Source organism: Ornithodoros turicata, chromosome 2 (genome assembly GCF_037126465.1).
Source record: "Ornithodoros turicata isolate Travis chromosome 2, ASM3712646v1, whole genome shotgun sequence".
NCBI classification, from domain to species: Eukaryota; Metazoa; Arthropoda; class Arachnida; order Ixodida; family Argasidae; genus Ornithodoros; species Ornithodoros turicata.
In genome coordinates this window covers 39,628,800-39,647,741 of record NC_088202.1, presented here as the reverse complement: position 1 = coordinate 39,647,741, position 18,942 = coordinate 39,628,800, and the positions used below count along the sequence as shown (strand labels likewise).

Here is an 18,942-nt window from a genome sequence, read left to right as displayed (position 1 = left end):
GCTTCCCTACTTTCGCTTGACCTAGTTCCTTTCTGTCGCAGGTTGGTTGGCCTTTTCAATCCCTTTTCCTCTTTTTTTTTTTTTACGAGTCACGTTTGTATGTATGTGAGTTGCCTTGTGAAAATTAAACTTTTGCTGGTTTCAGTGCTGTGTTCGTCTTCTCCCTCTAGTTGTGCCCAGATTCAGGCGTTTCACATTATGCAGAGAGAACACTTTCATCTCGTTGCTAGTCCTGACCTGTTGTCGCAGGACGCCACTTACCACAATGCGCCCGGCACGCGCGCGAATATCTGTAGTCGACAGACTCCGGCGCGCACTCACCGCGCGCGTGGGAAAACTTTTTTTTTTTTCGAGGTCACATGCACGCCGATCGAGCGTGCGCGCCCTGAAATCGTCGGGAAAACGTTCCATGCGTTTCGGCCTTACCAAAACGCTCCGAAAACTACGGACCGATGTTGCGGGAAAGACAACGTTAGAAACTGCTATATAACTTCTTTGATCGCGAGCAGAGAGAAAGATACACAGCAAGTATAGATATCCTGCATTGCTTATTCGTCTACTTTATTTCTGATCATTAGAATTTCGGATGACACGAATATCTCCGCGACCCCTTCCCCCCTTCCCCAGAAAAAAATAGGGAGAAGATTCGTACCATCGAGATTCTAATTCAAGTTTTGTGCGTAGCAGCTATAGTTCTGAGTCGCAGTTGTTATGTGAACCTTTATGTTGTGACTAGCAGTGATAGCAGTGAGTACAGAAAAGAAAATAAGACCAACCTTGAGAATGGAACCAACTCGCCCCGCAAGAAATGCTAGACCAATAGATAGAAGCCCGTAAAATGCGGCTGAAACAGAAAACAAAAAAGAATGCATGCATGTCAGAATTGGAATACCAGGCTCATATTTAGCTAAGAGAATGTCAAGCGTCTGAAAAACGTGTGCAAAACTAACCCACAGAGCGGGTCACAAAGGCCGCCTGTCGGTCTGAAAAATTGGACCAGCGTACAAGAAAGTCCTCCCAAGTGACGGCGGCCAATGAATTGTATCCAGAGGAGAGGGTACTGAGAAGGTAGAGCAAAATTCATTAGATCCATGAGACGTGGGTGCCGAACATTTCCACACTTGTCCACGGTACGACTGCAAAGTCTGTAGCAGGTTGATAAGCCACATGATTAGTAGTATTACTTTCCCAAACACCATCGTTAGTGTTAATAAACTGGTTCGTGATGAACTTTGCTACTGCGTTGCTAATGCACCAAATATTTGGCTAAAACTAAACGAGAGTACAGGCTCACCCGCCTTACATGCAGTGCTTACCTGAGTGCACCGCTGAAGACACATGCTACAAACAAACCAGGAAGCCCAGGAACAACACTAAGTGTTTCCATGACAAAATATGGTATCAGCTACAAAAATACAATTTAAAGTTAGCTACTGCACAGAAAATGGAAGGTAAACCGAACCTACGGTCGCTACAAAAGACAATGACAAGTCTTTTAGCACTGTACCTGATCAGGCTTTTTTATTTTGCCCGCCTTGAGTGGATCACAGTCATAGTAATTCGCATAGATGACCAGTCCTGCTAAGCAACCAAGGCTAATGTTAAGCATAACACCAGGAATGTTCAGGTACAGAGCACTGAAATAAAGACAAGTTTTAATCAGACTAATCATCTAGATAAGCAAAACATATTTTTCTACAGGCACAATGGGTGGCATCGTATTACTTCGCCTAATTAATGCGCCCCCAACTTCGGCGCACAAATGTCAGCACAATGTCGTCCCGTACCTCATGGTGCCAACCACCTAATATTGAGTGAACAAGCAGAGCCACGTGCATCTTGTAGAGGAAGAGACCAACCGATTAAGTGAAACCATTAAATATTTTGTCAATGCAGCAGTATCTTTGGTTAACTGTATTTGACACATACGTGTGGATCTTCTTGTTCAAGACACTTTCAGTTTTCCGGTAGTTGTCGAAAAAAATTGTGGACATTTCATCAGCGCGACAGCAACGTGCGAAGTGCACTACCCGCAAACCGTTGAGACTGTGGGAGGCCATGGACGACAATGACGTACCACTATACTAATGCGCGCTATGACACAAGCCATCTAGTTCTATCGCATACGTCCTGGGGTGAAGCCGGCCCTCCGTGACATTCGATTATAGCCGATCAGCACTGATGTAGAGAAACGCCATATCCTCCACAATACTGGCATGCCTGATGTTGCTGTACGAGACGCGAACGCGGAGTGTTGCTTCGCTCGAAAGAGAACGTCCGATGATTGTGTACCATATGAATGCCGACCACTGAACGCGACTTCACAAAAACTGGCTACTATTAGCCACGACTACAGGCCGTTAACGAGCAAGGGCGTTTTGGGTTCGGGCGTGATATCTTGGGTATCATTGCGAAATTGTTTATACTCGTGTTGAACTTAAGAAGGAAAAGAAATCTAGTCCGTCAGCTCTCAAAATATTACTGCGCCGTGGATAGGACGGCTGGACACAGTGAGGTCACGCTGCCTCCTTGCGCCAGATAATGTAATCCATCATACTCACTCTGCTTCCGTATTGGCTGTCAAGACTGGCCGTATGACACTACGCTGCGTCATAAGGTGCGCTCCCCCCCTCCCCCCGATGGCGCACGGTGGCGCTACAGAATTTTTCCTAGCGCGCTGTTGCGTCTCCTTATCTCCAACGGCGTATGTAGTCGACCGACTATATTTCTTTTCCTTCTTAAGGTGAACACGACTATAGTATGTTCTCATCGCTCCCATGTACTCAAAGGGTAACTGTGCACACTATAGGCTTGTTATACGCTTGTCAGACGGGCGCAGAAAGCCGTAAAGGCCGAAAAAAAAAAAGCTGAGATAAATACCTCTGTCAGACGGGCACACATACGGCCTCTAAGATTACGGCATTAAGAAAAGGCCGTAGCTGAAATACGTCCTTAAACCCTGGGAGGCTGCCAGACGGTATCCGTGAGGGCGTTTTGCCGATGATGTCTACACCGTTAAACACATCTGCGAACGTTGAGGGGAGTGTAGCGAAATCACATTTGTTCTCGCTATGAGTACTCGGAAACAACGTTTGGTTTGCAGCAAACGATATTTGTTTTGAAGCGATCTCGATGTTTTTTATTGTGCGCGCGCAATTTTGGAAGCAGACGACACGGAGAGCAGTAGTTCGAGGGTATCACTTCGAACCGACGAGACATAAAAGCATCGTGCAAAAACTCGTCAGAAAAACTCATGGCGTTGAGCGCAGAAAAAGTTGGCAGAACATTACGTCTCATAAAACATTTTAGTTCGAACTGAAGGAAATCTGCGCGAAGAGTTCATGGCGTTTGGTAACTTTGGCAGTTCCGGGGGAACGCCGTAACTGTCTTACATCTCGGTTTTGTCGCAAAGGCCGTATGGCTGACCGTCTGGCTGACCGTCTGGCCGTCTGCAAGAATCTGACCGTCTGCAAGAATTTAATGATCGCCGTATGCACTTATGGTCGTAACCGTTAAGGTCGTAAGTGCGCCCGTCTGACAGGGGTGAAAAGTCGTGCTAGATGGCGGCGATAAGGTCTCCGGGGGAATACAGAGATAAGAAAGGAACTGAGTTCGTGGAAATCCATGCTTCCAAACTGCCTACTCTCGAAAGCAGACGAAACGGGATGCTCTCGACAGCAGGCATTGCGCTAGCATGAAAACCGGGTGACAACATTATGGCGATGCGCCTGCCACACGCATTTATGTGACGACCACTGGAAGACTCTGTGGTTGCCGTGTGGCAGCGTCCTTGGAATTACGGACGTTAACTAACTACGGCATTTTCTCACGGCCGTTCAGTTTACAGCCTTAAAGGGGTTGAGAAACCATATGCAACCCACTAAATGTATGACATCGTTTCACACGTTGTGGTCCCTCGAGCCAACACGCAAAGTCCAACATTATTTCAAGCCACCATCGACTGTGGCTCCGAACAGTGCCGAGAGACACTGACAGACGAAGAGGAAGTGACGTTTCAGGTGTGCGCGCTTGCCCGAAGTTCCCGAAGGTCACCGTACCGAAGCCGGTCCGCTGTCCGTCTCCCTCTTTACAACTGCTTAATCGTCATGGAAACGGAAAAGAATGCTCGAACTTACGTGCGAGCTTCCTTCAGTGAAGAGACACTGCAGAACCGTTGTACTTGTGTCTGGCTCGTGCCATAAGAGGCCAGCCATACAAACGTCGTTCCTAGCAGGACATTCCATAAGACCACGGACGACTGCAAGTCGATCTGCGTACTGCAAAAGTGTTCTGATTAACAGGAGCTGTACATCAGTTCAAGAACAATAAGCAAAACATAAGTAGTATCATTCTTGGAAGTACTACCTGAGAGTGCACCTACTTCAAGAACTGGATGCGTCCGCCGTCCTCAGCCTTGGTCCACACGTCACTGAGTGAACCTGCTTTTGCTATACCCTGGAAGCGAGTGCAGTATTAAATTAGGGTAATATGCTATGACAATGTAACGACGGCAATACAACTGTTGAAATGTTGGAGCCACAAAAAAAAAAAAAAAAACTTTTGATACGGCTGAAGGGCGTTATGGTAGCTCAGCCTAAAATACGCAGGGTGTTACTTCTTATCAGGGAAAGGCTTAAGAAAAAGCTATGAGAGCAACATAGACGTCGTTTTGGTAGTTGAGTTATACGGCAAGGCGGAGGAAGACGGTATGTCACTGTTATATGACTCGTCGGCTTTCGGGCAAAAGTGAGACAGCAGAATGGGAGATAACCCTCGTTTAAAACTATTCCTTTAAAAAAAAATCTGAAACGAGCACGTAGAAGTCCCGACAAAAGTTTACGGAAAACGCAAGCAGTGTACTTTTTCTTCAGCATGACACGTACCTAGCGGCAAGCGGAAGCATGACCTAGGTACGTTGGCATCTCCATCATGGAATTTTGCTACGCAAATCATCCGAAACTGCGCGCCTCAGGATGCTTTGCAGCCAACATCAGCCTCCGACGGCCAAGATATCATGCGCTCCAAAGCCGTCTATGTTCCAAGAGTTCAGTCTGCTGAGGGGAGGAGTTTCGGCTCAATTGCATAGTACAATTCGGCGGTGGATATTTCAACGTACATGCTCGTTGCCGAGTTAGAAAAAAAAAATAAAGAAAAAGAATGGCTTTCAACGAGGATTGTCTCCCATAGTGCTGTCGCACATTTGCCCGAAAGCCCCTAATTCAATAATTAATCCATTAATTTATGTGATTAGTCATCTTGCTGAGGCATACTCGCTTCGTCCGCGTTGCCGTATAAGTGAACTGCAGAACGGCACCTACTCCAATCATCACCATCGCTCCAAAAGCACGTGGTCCTCTGACGTGTCACTGTCTTCCCTGTACTCCTGATCCACGCGGTTTCGGTTTCGGAGCATTTGCAAAGCAAAGCCTTTGCGATTTATATCTCAAAGTACGTGCTCGTCGCAGGATTTTTAAAAAGCTAGAATAGCTTTCCACGAGAACTGTCTCCCACCCTGCTATATCTCACTTCTGCTCGAATGCCTCTAATTAAAGTGGTAATTCAGTTTATGCCATTAACCATCTAGCAGTTACATACTCTTTACGAGAGGATGTCCACCTTGCCGTGTTATTCGACTGCAGAAACGAAATATACGCTGCTCTCATAGCTCTTTTTTTTTTTTCAACCTGTTGCAGATAAAAGACAGCATCCTGTATACTGGGAACATGTACAGAAACTATTCTGCATCACTGTGAACCTGCAATCTGAATTTTACAGTACAGAAGCTAACACGCACTGGATCAGCAAGTACTGAAACCGATACTGCTATGACATCATAGCAAGCCAGAGCAATGTGGCAAGGCAAATGTGTGCACCTGGCAGAGCAGTGTGTTTAAGGACCTGTATTTTATTAGCTATAGTGTGCAGAACAATATTGTTTTTAGAAATTGCTGCAGCATGCAGTACAACACGTCCGTGTAATCATCCACATACAGTACAATGTCACAGCCTGTCTGAGTTTCGCTGATGAAAATTATGTTTCTGCAGAGCAAAACATCTTTGTCCTCACCAATATTACGACTGATGCCAATCCCATCACCATTATAGTCATCTGGAGGGCATCCGTCCAAACAACCGCCTTCATACCTCCCTGCAACAGAAACGCATTAGCAACAGTCACGATGAAGATTCTAAAGATCGCAAGACATACCAACACTGTATAGAAAGTACAAATAAGTCCAAGGAGTAAAATGGACATCGATCCTGGAAGTCCAGTAACTGAAAAGGAACGGCCGTATTAATACATGCTTCATGCAGCGAAGAAGGAACAGGACATACCGAGAGGTCTACACATGTGCATTGCAAACCGCCTTAATGTCCATAGATTGAGGATATTTATTCATGAGTACAATGAACACAGATTATCATCACATCAGTGTACGCTGAGGTTCGCAATAAGTTATACGCTGTGTTGCTGGCGGTAGCCCAATATGATGCTAGAATTGTATGAGGGATAGCTTTGTTTTCTGTTCATGTGGAAGCAACATCATTACACCTGCAGTGCTAAATGAAGCATTTTGTCTGTCTAACACAACATGCCAAGAACAGGGGTTAAAAAACAAAAAGAATACGAAACAAAAATGAGTTTCGGCTGCAAGTCTTTCTAGCGTTCATACATCTCCAAAGTCCAGAAAGCGGCAAAAGGAGTTTTTCTTTCTCCTTCGTACGTTTTGTTCCTGCACACACATTGGCAGAATGGAATTCCACAAATGTGAGCAATACAGACTGTAGTCTTCCCAATACCAACTCCCCCAGTAGAAATGGGATGATGATGACTTTATGATGTTCGCCAGCCGCAGTCCCCGACGATGATAAACGACGATGGTGGTGACGACCTATGACTTGAAAACCCGAGACGAGGTAGGGACAAAAACAGACAAAACACAAACACATTGAGCTGAGTTTGAGGCCGTGTTTGTGTTTGTCTGTTTTTGTCCCTACCTCGTCTCGGGTTTTCAAGTCATGGATTGTCCCCTGTCGCCCCCACTGCAGCTGCGTAGCCTCCGTGGTAGCTAGCGGGTGTCGTCCACCCTCAGATGTCTAACAACCTCTACACGCCCACTCCGAAGGATCCAGAAAGGATGTCCCCGGAAAAAATGTCCACGGGACACGTGCCGCGAGAGGCCAGAACGGCGCTACCAGTCGGGAACGCTTTTTCCAATGACATTTTTTAAGACGTTTCCGCCAGGGACCTCTTTTCATGGGCCTTTTCTTCAGGGGGCTTTTTTTTTTTTTTTTCAGTTACGTTTTTCTGTGACCATTCCTTCCAACACAGTTATATCGAATTATGAAGATCGTCGTGAAAGCGTTTGCTCGTTTATAGCGATCACAATTCTCCCGGCGGCCGGTAACGCGCGCGAAAAACAAGACGCAAGATTCCTTTATTTATTTATTTCATTATAAACAAAGAGAGGAGGCCCTTTCAAGAACCATCGTCTCCATAATCATTACAGTGCGAACACAGAGCATTTAACCATGCATAAATGACTCCGATTAGATGCGCAGGCGGCAGGGCGCACAAAGGCGCCCGCGAGAGGTACAGAAGGTTGCTTTCTCTCCACATCGTTCTCTCTCCCTGTTTGCCCCCTCTTTTTTTTTTTTTTTTTTTTTTCTAAGTTGATGCGTGAGCGCAGATGGCTTCTGCGGCTCCGGGAGGCGTTTTGATGAGGAAAGGCACATGGTTCAACTTGAACTTGCACATGCTTGCCGAATTTTGTACCGCTACAAAATCTCGTTGCAAAGTATCTGGTTGCGATGCCTCCCAGAAGCTAAGTTGGCAGACATTTGCGCGATGCCACTCAAACACGTGCCGACGTGTTATCCGTGGTGGAGGTGTGCTTTGATGGATAACACAGTTTCGATAGTGACAACGATGACGAGTCCGACCCGACACTGGATGACGATCAATGAACGGGGCCGTCGATCTCAAAGATGCGCTGAAGTGACCCCCCCCTCCCCCTATTCTTTTTCCTTGTTTTTGGCTGCTGGTTGTTCTGCTACGAATAAAATCAGATTGTCCTAGTGCTCCCATATCCCCTCAATAGGCGCCCCAAAGATCTTGCAAAACTCCTCCAACACAAAACTGCAAAAAAGCATCAGAAAAGCAGCAGACATTGGTGTCAAGATGGTATTAGAAGCTGGTACAAATGTATTAAAAGCTGTCACTGCAGAACACAGAAATCGGTGCGCAAATTTGTGCGCTTGGTAGATGCACAAGAGAATTCTTGTTTCATAATCACGTTTGCACAGGTCTGCCTCTTATTGTGCACAAAGTTTAAAATATCTAGAATGGCACTATAAGAGGTAGCTTAGAGGAACTATACACGCATTTTGGATGACATGATGGATATAGTGTTCTGCTCCAGCATTTCTCGTGAGAACGCCTTTGGGAACAGAGGCGCTGGACGGATGTTTGCGGATCGCATGCGATAGCACATGATGTTTGCGGATTAGATTATAAAAACGTTTACATTTGTTTCCATATAAGATTGTGAAACGCATTGGTACGTTTATAGATGCGCGTAGTGTCTGGAAGTGAATATCCTATTGCATTGGCTTGTTAAAGCAAAGATTCTGCTTGCAACTATACATATATATTCCATGAACCCCATCTCATTGTATTTCTATTGTTGTTGTCCATGAACTGGTAACAGTATGAGATTTATTCGGGGTCCGTTCTCGCTTGGTTATGCAATGTAATCGTTCCACATCCCTGCATATTGCAGGGAGACTCAGTGAGACGCTTCAGCAAACAAACTGGAAGGATGATAGTAGTACTTCTGATGATAGTAGACGGTGATGGTAGTTCTTCTCAGGTGAATGATAATGAAATGGGGAGATAGTGCAAGAACACTGGACATGAAGCTCAGATACTGAAAAGTGAGTTGTAAAACGAAAACCCATGAAAATAAAAGCCACGTACCTGATTCTAATGCTACAGATGGTCCATATAAAACAACGCCCATGTAGAGCAGCTGAAAAAGTAATCACAAAATTTTAATCAGACAATGCTAAACCGCTAACGCAAAGTCAGAAGAGGGGTTATGTGCAGGGGTCGGAAACTTTTTTTTTGGGGGGGGGTCGGTTTGGGTTCAGGTTCATGCATTTTGGTTCGGTTCGGGTTCAGCTTCGCAGCAGCGCAAAATATCGGTTCGAAACGTTTTAAACCGGTTCGAACCGGTTGAGGAAAGTGATTTTTTTAGCAGGTTGCATTGGGTTAAAAGCAGGGTGTCGAACCGAACCCGAACCCGAACCGAAAACCGTACCCGAACCGTTATTTTTGCCGGAACCGAACCCGAACCCGAACCGAAATTTTCATGACACTGTTGAACCCGAACCGGAGCAGAACCGTAAAAAATAATAGCGGTAACCGGTTCGCAACAAAACGGTTCGGACATAAAAGAAGTCAGCATAAGGTACCTCTCTATCCCCGAACGAAGACACATTGGTATCATCATCACGCGCCTATGGATTTCAGAAATGTTCACCTAGCAGTCAGACGACGACGTATAGTAAGTATACTTTCAGCGTCTTTTTAACATGTTGAAACGCAGTTGTCCTTGTGAGCGCCGCGGCTAGCGCCCCACGCACGCGGTGCGGCGTCTACTCTTCAGAGACGAGGTGCCACGCGGACGAATGAAACACGAATGGAGTAGGCCAGTTATATAGCTCTACAGGACGAATATGTGATCAAATAAGCGCCCAAGATTTCCCTTTACACGTGAGCAGTACAAATTAAACAAGTCAGAAACATGAGAAGTGGAGAAGGAGCGTACGCAGAACGGTGCCTGTATGATTGGTCGTGGTTTGAAAAGTAAATGTGGTTCTGCTTATTGGTAGCGCAGTTGTGTCGTGACACATTGCCGTTGTGTTGTGGATTAACTAGTACACTGCTGTGAGCTCGGACAGAGTAAGACTGGCAGGCTTATTTTCGACATGCTTCAGTACGGTTTCAGATCGATTCACGCTGCGAAGGCAGTGTGCCGGCAAGTACTTGCAAGTAAGTGCCTTTAAGTGTATCTTGCTGGCACTGTGCGTGTGAAAAAGATTTTGGGAACAGAAAGTAGCAGGACTACACCGCTTCAACAGCGTGAACTCTAGTTGCAATAAGTGTTCATCCATTTCTCATTTCTCTCGCTAGAGGGCTACCTCACCGCTAGAGACGTCAATGCAGACAACAGCAGTAAGCTATTAGCCACGCATTTCCTGATAAAAGCAGTTTTATGGAACATATAAAACGGAAGCGTTGAACCGGTTCGCGAACCGGTTCGGGGCTGCGAACCGGTTTGCGAACCGGTTCGATTTCTGGCGTGGCCGAACCGGAACTGAACCGGAACGAAATCAAAACAACGCGAACCCGAACCCGAACCGAACCCGTATTTTTTGCGGTTCGACACCCTGGTTAAAAGCAAGCGCATCCTTACGATTCTCAAACACAAATGTACTTTTGTTGTTGTTGTTGTTATTGCCGACACCGCGGTGGCTCACAGCAACGCTGCGTGTTATAGGTCTGCATTTCAGGTGCAACGTTAAGATAGAGAGTGCGGAATGTTCATTCATGTTCACTATGTTCACTCATCGTATACACCCTGCTACATCCTGCTCAGGGTCTGGCCGTTATTTTCACAGCCTAAAATAAAAACTTCGGTTGCTGGACAACAAAAATTGCGTACAAGGAACACTACAACTGCCAAAAAGGACGACCTCAAAACTAACACAACTTAATGAACGCAATAGCTGCGAGGAGGAAATACCTCGCGCACTTGAGTTGCAGTTTTGTTTGTTCACGTTCGGTTTCGAATTTGTTTGGCAACGCGGCTCAATCCGCTCAATCATAGTCCCGATCACTCACAACGTACATTGCGTCTGAACCGTTTCGCCAACCGGTAACCGTCTAAGTTTATTTCGGTTCAGTTCCGGTTCTGCGAAAAATACGGAGTTTTAGCGGTTTTCGGTTCGGGTTCAGCTTCGGTTCCAATCCCTGGTTATGTGTCCGCTCCCCTCAGTTCAAAGATGAAACTCAGTCATGTCACGTCTGCGGCACCTTTCTTTACCACTCAACATTTACACATCATCACCAAGACCAAACCATATGCCACTCACATCCTGAATTATGTGATGACGTCGGCTAGGAGAGGAGGTAGCAAACACGCTTTAGTCCAGAAAGAAAGTAGGTTTGTGTAAGCATTGTGTAAGAAGCATGGATGGCACATCGAACGTCTATTTTTTGCACCACATGATAAGAACACACCACTTTCAGCAACTGTCACGCTAAATATTTTCTTGTGATAAGACGGTGGTCACCAGCATTAATGCCAAAGCCGGATAAACAATGGTAAAGCAAGAGGCGGGAACACTTCCTCTCCCCGCGCCTTCCGTACGCTCTTGTTTGCGACAATCAGCAGGTGGGTGAAAAGCGATTTTTTTTACAAATTTTTATCGACTATGTTGCGATACTGTACATAGGTTTTGTTGGGACTGTGGTTATCCGTGGAGTACTTCATATTTTTGTAAAAAGAAAAGGTGAGGTTCGCTTGGCAATTTTCAAAGTTTAGTTGAAAAAGTACACTTCCATCAATTAAAAATTGTCCAAAGCCTTCCTAAAGGGCGGCAAAAGTTTCCAGAAGGTAACTGCCGAAAGTCCCACAATCTTCCGGCGAGTACGTTGCCAGTTAGAATTTATCACCTTAGGTCAAACACCCTGTATAAACGCGACGCGTACTGTTGGGGACACGGTTGTCTAAAATCTCCAGTCCGTAGCGGAGCGATCCCCTATCGGCGATGTCGTGCACGAAGGAACTATACCAATACCCTCCCCGAGGGGAGGCCGCGCTGAACTGCTCTCCCTAGCGGACGCTGAGAATGCGATGGTACTCTCTCCCGACAGGTGGCGCTGCGTCGCCTTACCTCGGAGACTGAAATGGTATAGTTCCTTCGTGCGCGACGTCGCCTATAGGGGACTGCTCGGCCACGGGCTGGAGACTTTAGACAACCGTGTCCCATAGGCGCCGACTGCGGGGGGGCGCGGGGGCCCTTGTCCCCCCGGAACATGAACTAGGGTGGGCGCCGCCTCCCCCGGGAAGTCCCGCTAAGAGACTGACACCAACCTTGGGGCTGAGGCACCAACCCCAAAAATGCATCTTGCGATTTGTAAAATATGTATCCTCCCACCATACTCATTATCACAGTCGAAGGTGAGGCGAAGAAACACAGGGGATGACACAACACATTGCCTGAATTTCGCCCAAAGCAATCAGATCAATGAAACGAAGCAGTCGAAAAGATACCAGCAGCTGGCCAGTGAGGTGTAACGGTAGGATCTTCGGAACGCATATCCGTTGTGAGCGGGTTCAACTCTCGCTGCTCCATTTCATTGACCATATTCATTATATTGCGCGCATTTCGGGTCAAACACCGAGGATTCAATGCATTTTGTTCCTTTTGCATTCAGTTTTCAAAGGCGTCATGCCTTCAGTTGTGCACATGTTCACTGTCTACGTTCTCTCTGTTTTTTCTTTTTTCTTTTCTGTTCTTCCTTCCTCTTATTTCTTTACCAGTTCTGCATACATCATAGGATCCCGCCAGAGTGTGTGATTCTTCAGCTTTAGTTTTGTGTTCTTCATTTTTCTTTTCCTTTCCTTTCCTTCTTTTTGTTTTCTTTCGATTTGTTTTTTCTTTGCCTTTTTTGTCTTCCCCCTTTCACTTTCTTTTTAATAACAAGCCGACATCCGTCTGGCTTACCTTTCCTTTCATTTTTTTTCTTAATAAACATATCCCCCCCCCCGCCAGAGTACTTACTTCGCGGTGCGCCCTTGCTCTCCCCCCCCCCCCCCCCGGGAAAATGAAAACTCTCCGCCTCTGCCGTGTCCCCAACAGTACGTCAAATGACAAAGCAATCAGGCGCATATTATTATCAGTCACGATATTTCCTAACATATAATGGACATATGTCCCATAAATGCAAAGAGATAGAGATCGTAGATTGAACTCTCTGGGAAGCGGGTGACCGCGTCTTTTACTCTTTCTTTTATTTTTTTATTTTATTTGTGTGTGTGTGTGTGTCTGAGCATTCTGCTTCCCTATCTTCGTCCATGGTGTTGTTTCGGAAACGCAACACAGCGGCAGCAACCGGCGTTGTATACCGTTCCATGCAGAGTGTCGTCAGGCGGTGGACTTGTGAGGGAGAAGTTTGTGAGACCTCCTCTCCACGTTCCTGTTTCGGTGTAATTTCTTTTTTAGTTTGAGGCATTCTTTCGTCACATGAGGAAGAACCAAAGTCTACGGCAGGTATACAATGGATGTTATGCACCAACTACGATGTACAGCAATTTTTTTCTCCGATCGTTGCGATGTCTCCCTTTAATTAAGTCATAAAAAAATAATGGAGAAAATGGAGGGCCAAAGAGGACGATCCTGTCTGAATTTGGATGAAATCGCCCAGATATGTTCGACGTTCGAAATGAAAATCAATATTTATGTGCTCTTAAATAAGGAAAGCATCACTGATGACGACTCAGCGCAAATATCGCACTCATAGGGATGTCTTCGCTACCATGTGGGCGAAAAGGAATAGAGAGCATGGTGACAAAAGTATTTCGAATTAGTATCGTTACCTTCGTAAATCTTGCGTTAATATTAATGTTGTACACAATCCAAATGCGTTATGCATCTGTCATATCCTGACAAATGACGCGACTTTTATTTCAATCTGAACCTGTATTAGATCTTCCATGCAACATAAATCCGTCGCGGAGCGAGTTGATCTGAAACGGAACGCGCGAATCCGATCCGAACCGACCAGTGAAACACAGTTTCCCCGCCGCCGCTCCAAAGAAAAAAGCTGCTGCAAACCGACCAATTCGCCATTAGTTTCGCAAGTTGGCGTTTGTTCCGCCCTCGTCAGCGCTACGCCGGAGACCGTCTAATAGCCGTGGCGCAAGTGAAAAAATAAAAATATCAGACCAGCAACAGAGACGGCTTTGTCGCCGTCGCCACCCGCACGTTTGAGAAAGTCCCACGGAGCAGCGCGCGCCCTGGCAGGGCGTGCCGCGAAATGCTGTGCAAAACGACAGCGATGTGCTATCGTCTCCGATAATCGTCGTCGTCCTACTGGTGTATCTACCGTCGCTGTCGTTTTGCACGGCATTTCCCGGAGCAGCGCGCATGCCGGGAAATGCGGTGCAAAACGACAGCGACGGTGCATACACCAGTAGGACGACGACGACAATCGGAGACGATAGCAAATCGCTGTCGTTTTGCACAGCATTTTCCGGCACGCCCTAGCAGGGCGCGCGCTGCTCCCTGGAACTTTCTCAAACGTGCGGGTGGCGACGGCGACAAAGCCGTCTCTGTTGCTGGTCTGATATTTTTATTGTTTATTTTTTCCACTTGCGCCACGGCTATTAGACGGTCTCCGGCGTAGCGCTGACGAGGGCGGAGCAAACGCCAACTTGCGAAACTAATGGCGAATAGACCTCTACCTGTTTGTAAACAAATGACGTCATAATGTTCGACAGCGCCACGAGTCTGGTAGAGTTGAACTACGTTCAAAGCTAGTGGCGAACAAGGTCGCACCCGAAAGCCATGGTCTTGAGGGGATTACGATGGCCTCTGATAAGGACGCGACCTTCGGTCCCACTTTTCTTTCAATAGACCTCTCCCTGTTTGTAAACAAATGACGTCATAGCGTTCGACAGCGCCACTAATTTGGTAGACTTGAACTACGCTCGAAGCTAGGGGGCGAACAAGGTCGCGCCCGAAAGCCACGGTCCTGAGGGGATTACCGCGATGGTCCCTGAAAGAGACGCGCCCTTCGGTCCTATTTTTCTTTCAATAGGAGGCAGCGATCAAGTTCTCTTTCGTCGAACCCAGCCCCGCCCCTTCCGGTTTGTTTCGGTTTCTGTCTGTCTACCAACGTCATATGATGACGTTTCTCGGGTAGAGGTATATAGGAGGCAGCGAACAATTGCCCATTCATGGAACCCAACTCTCCCCTTCCGATCTGTTTTGGTTCCGGTGTGTCTACCAACGCCATGATGACGTTTCTCGGGTAGAGGTTTATTGGTCGGTTTGGAGCAGCTTTTGCTTTGGAGCGGCGGCAGGGAAAGCGTATCTCACTGGTCGGTTCGGATCGGATTCGCGCGTTCTGTTTCAGATCAACTCGCTCCGCGACGGATTGCTCCCTCTTGCTTCGCCAAGAAAACTCGGATTCGGCCGGAACTCTAACGAAGCATTGTCGTAACTTCCGCATCTTCAAGGCTGGGCACATGTAAGTGTCGGGCAGGCTCGCCGAGTTTGTAGGATATTATGGACGACGACTTCCGCCATTATATTGTCTGGATTGTTTGGATTGGCGCGATTGTTTTTCGCTGGTGGATCGGATTTGGTGCCTCCGTGCCGGATTTCGTTGCCCTCACGCCGACTCGGGTGCTGGCTCCACATGGACCAGTGGAACTCGCCATAGGCAGTGTCGAGTAACGCGCCCCAGGACAGCGGCGGCTCTCGCTGGGAGCGTGCTGACAAAAACACTGAGACGATGAAAAGTCGTTATAGGGTTCATCTCGTTTTTCTTTCGATCGTCCGCGGCGCGGAAATTGCGGCTTCAAGAACTCAACGCAAGCTGACGAAAACGGAAGACACGGGAGAAGAGTCTGGATTTAGAAATGTGGCAGGAAATAGACCAGACTACACGGAAGAACATCGATATGATTACGTGACTTACGGTATTTGTGATGAATGATAAGGAACCAAGAATCCGAACAGGAACTGAGGAAAACCGCCTCTCCAGGTACTGCAACAGAGAACGAAATAATCGAGCAAATGAAGGATCTATCATTTTAATCTGCTTACATTCGACGTATACGTATCATGTTACACAAAACAAACAAGTTACCTTGGACCACGAATAGTCCTGAGAAGCAATAAGGTACGGCAGTGCATGCGACAGAAATAGTTTGAAGGACGCCGACTCTCATGAATCATACACGTGTCTTTTGTTTCTGGTAGTGTAAGGTCAAATGGGCAGATGGTAAACCTGTTTCGCCAGCCGTCCGTTACATGTCTCGGGCCGGCACACGCAAACATTACGAGACATTCTGACCAGCCGTAATGACTATACATGTCGATATCAGCGCAAGAAAAACAGTTATTGAGCAACCGATTCCTCGCTCATCCAACCCACACAGCATGTGACCTTGGACATCTAATGACAAGGCAGAAAAATGGGCCACAATCGTTCCGGTCTTTTGTTCCCGATGCCTAGCTAAGACTTCTGGTGCACGAATCCGAAGTGGAGAGTAAGGAGTGTATGGCTGACATGCAGACAGCTGGAGGCGTGCGCGGATACGGATACACCTATGTGAACTAGCACGGTTGCAGAACTGATATGCGCAGATACCTTCCGGTAGTGTCAGTCTTATCCGCGCTCGCTGCTAAAGATCGTGTGGTCTTCGAAAACCAAAGGCTTCCGTGTAACTTTCGCCTCTGTGGAGGCTGTCGAGAGTACCTCTACTGTATTTTTAGAGAAGGAAAAAGACACTCACCAGTATGCCATTGTGCCGATCATTTAATGTATGTTCCCCCGACTAGTTGAAGAGAAAAGCTAGATTTGTCTAGAGCCTTCTCGGGATAATTTTCACTATAGAACAAATTTTTACTTCACATGTAAGTAACATTTGCAAATACCCTCACGACGATTAATGCTATTTAATGTTCCGGAAAAAAAAACAGTCAAAGGACCCACTCGCGGTCTGTTTGGCAAATTTTTTATTTTCCCCATAACCAGCATTATCAATAGTTCATGCTGCCTTTCCACTAAAACGCTGTGCTAGATTATTGTAGATTGTATAGACAATATACTTGCTACTCGGTGAACGCGACAATTATGATAGTGCTGCAACTTACCAGTCAAAGTCATCCACCCATTAACACAATTAACATCACGAAAGATATACCAAAGTAAATTCTCCGCCCAAACGCTCGCAGACCTCTCCAACGGTGAGAGCTGCACGCATTTTTTCTCAAACAGCGAGCGCGCGAAAATGGGGACCGATCTGGGGAAGCCTTCCCTGTTTCGGAACGCCAACGAAGGGCCCTCAGGCCCCTGCTGCCAAAGGCAGGATCAGCTGTCACAAACAAGCTTTCAAGAAGCTAAACAAACGTAGAACTGAGAAGCAAGGCGCTAGCTATATAGCTTGTGTAGACCAGTTGAAGATATTACAAGGTATATCTAAACTGGTAGCGAAAACAAGCGAAAATACCAAATCAGATCCATCGGCAAAGCTACCAGCATGAGGCGCGGCGATCCTAGGTGTTGGTAGTAGAGGTACGATCGTAAACAAAAAAAAAATTTACAACATAGGCATGGCTTGTGTGTGTACTAATAGGTTATTCATAATTTCAATGTAGGAAAAATTTTCTGTTGCCCCACTCGTGCACATATACGAAATCATCTACTACCTGAGTACATTTCCGTGTCCTGCTCCCTTTGCGCATGTGTCACAGTGGGCGTGTTTATCCATGCATTTCTGTATCCGTGCCGTGTGTCCGTGCGTTGTAATACGGAGTTCGTACACTTTTTGGGTTAAACAGGAACCGACGTTCACATCTCGGAGCTGTAGACCAAGATTTACACGTGTGAACAGATGAATACGATGCATCCCCTGTTGCACGCCCCGCGAAAAAAAAAATCGTCATGGGACGAGCGGCCATGACAGCGTGGGGGGGGGTCGAGGTAGCTTGCCGTTGTTGGCCGCACTCAAGTGGGCATCGTCACGACTATAGCCAAAAAAAAAAGGAAACGAAAGTGGGAGAAAGGGGAGTTGAGGACTTCAAAGTGATGTAGAAGCAGGATGACCGGTACTGATGGGACGGAAGCACACTGTGAGTGTTAGCAGGAATCAGCTGTGCACCAACGGTGTCATGTTTTGTTGCAATGTACCTATAATGGCCACTCATTGAATAAATGCAAAAGTCTAATCACTCTCTAAGTACGTGTAGTAAGTACGTGTAAGTAAGTCTAAGTACGTGTGGGCATCACGATGCCCTTCTGTTTGGAGTTGTCAAAATATGTGATAACTGTACGTATTTCGAATTGATATATTTAATTAAACCTGATGTGATTTATTTTTCTGTGTTCGCGTCTGGTGTTGTTGTCTGGGTGAGGAAAAGGGAATACACCGCAAACAAAGTGCATGAATGTAAACGTGCCATGGCTAATTATGCACTACTTATTATTATTATTATTCATACTGATGACGTCATCTCTGACGTCTTTATTTACAATGGTAGTAGTCCACGCAACGGATGGATGGCGCTGACCGTCTCTATCATGGCGTCATTCCGAAGACACAGGGGCCCATGGGAGTTGCGCTACCTGTTTAAATATGTCTTGGACATTACCCTGAGTTTGGGGTAAACGACACAGGAGGAACACAAGTGGACGGGAAGAGCAACGCATTCTTCCCGACCACTTGTGTTCCTCACTCTTAAAACAGAACTTCGCCGCATAGCACGCTCCTGGCCAACCGTTATCCCCAATGATATCGTTCCCTCTCCCGATTTGTTGAAAACGGGAGGCGTACGCCTTTGTGCGACACTTATGCAGCTTCGTTAATTGTCACAAAAAGGCGTACGCCCCCGCGCGTTCCACAAATCAAGAGTGATAAAGGTGTTATTCTGCGCGGGATGGCCTTCGCCGTGCTATGTGGTGAAGTTGTGTTCTCAGAGTGCATCCGTGTCGTCGTCCCCCCCCCCCCCTATCTCAGGGTAATGTATGTCATACGGAGTAAGCATCCGGCCTCCGTGCACCTTTGCACTTTAGCTGTGCATGATTTTGTTGAGAAAGCAGTCCAGATGTCTTCGAAATGGCGCACTATACCCAGTTCG

At 46.7% G+C, this 18,942-nt stretch overlaps 1 protein-coding gene across 1 annotated transcript in view; it reads right to left on the bottom strand.

Annotated features, from left to right (window-relative positions):
• LOC135385306 (sodium-coupled monocarboxylate transporter 1-like) overlaps positions 1–18,942 on the bottom strand; it is a 66,053-nt gene that overhangs the window by 15,489 nt on the left and 31,622 nt on the right. Inside the window, exons 2-11 of the mRNA XM_064614537.1 lie at positions 15,779–15,847; positions 8,981–9,032; positions 6,209–6,276; positions 6,068–6,148; positions 4,382–4,455; positions 4,137–4,277; positions 1,508–1,637; positions 1,317–1,405; positions 951–1,060; positions 777–844 (exon numbers count right to left, since the gene is read on the bottom strand). Coding sequence (XP_064470607.1) covers positions 777–844; positions 951–1,060; positions 1,317–1,405; positions 1,508–1,637; positions 4,137–4,277; positions 4,382–4,455; positions 6,068–6,148; positions 6,209–6,276; positions 8,981–9,032; positions 15,779–15,847 — 882 coding nt within the window. The remainder of the gene's footprint in view (positions 1–776; positions 845–950; positions 1,061–1,316; positions 1,406–1,507; positions 1,638–4,136; positions 4,278–4,381; positions 4,456–6,067; positions 6,149–6,208; positions 6,277–8,980; positions 9,033–15,778; positions 15,848–18,942) is intronic.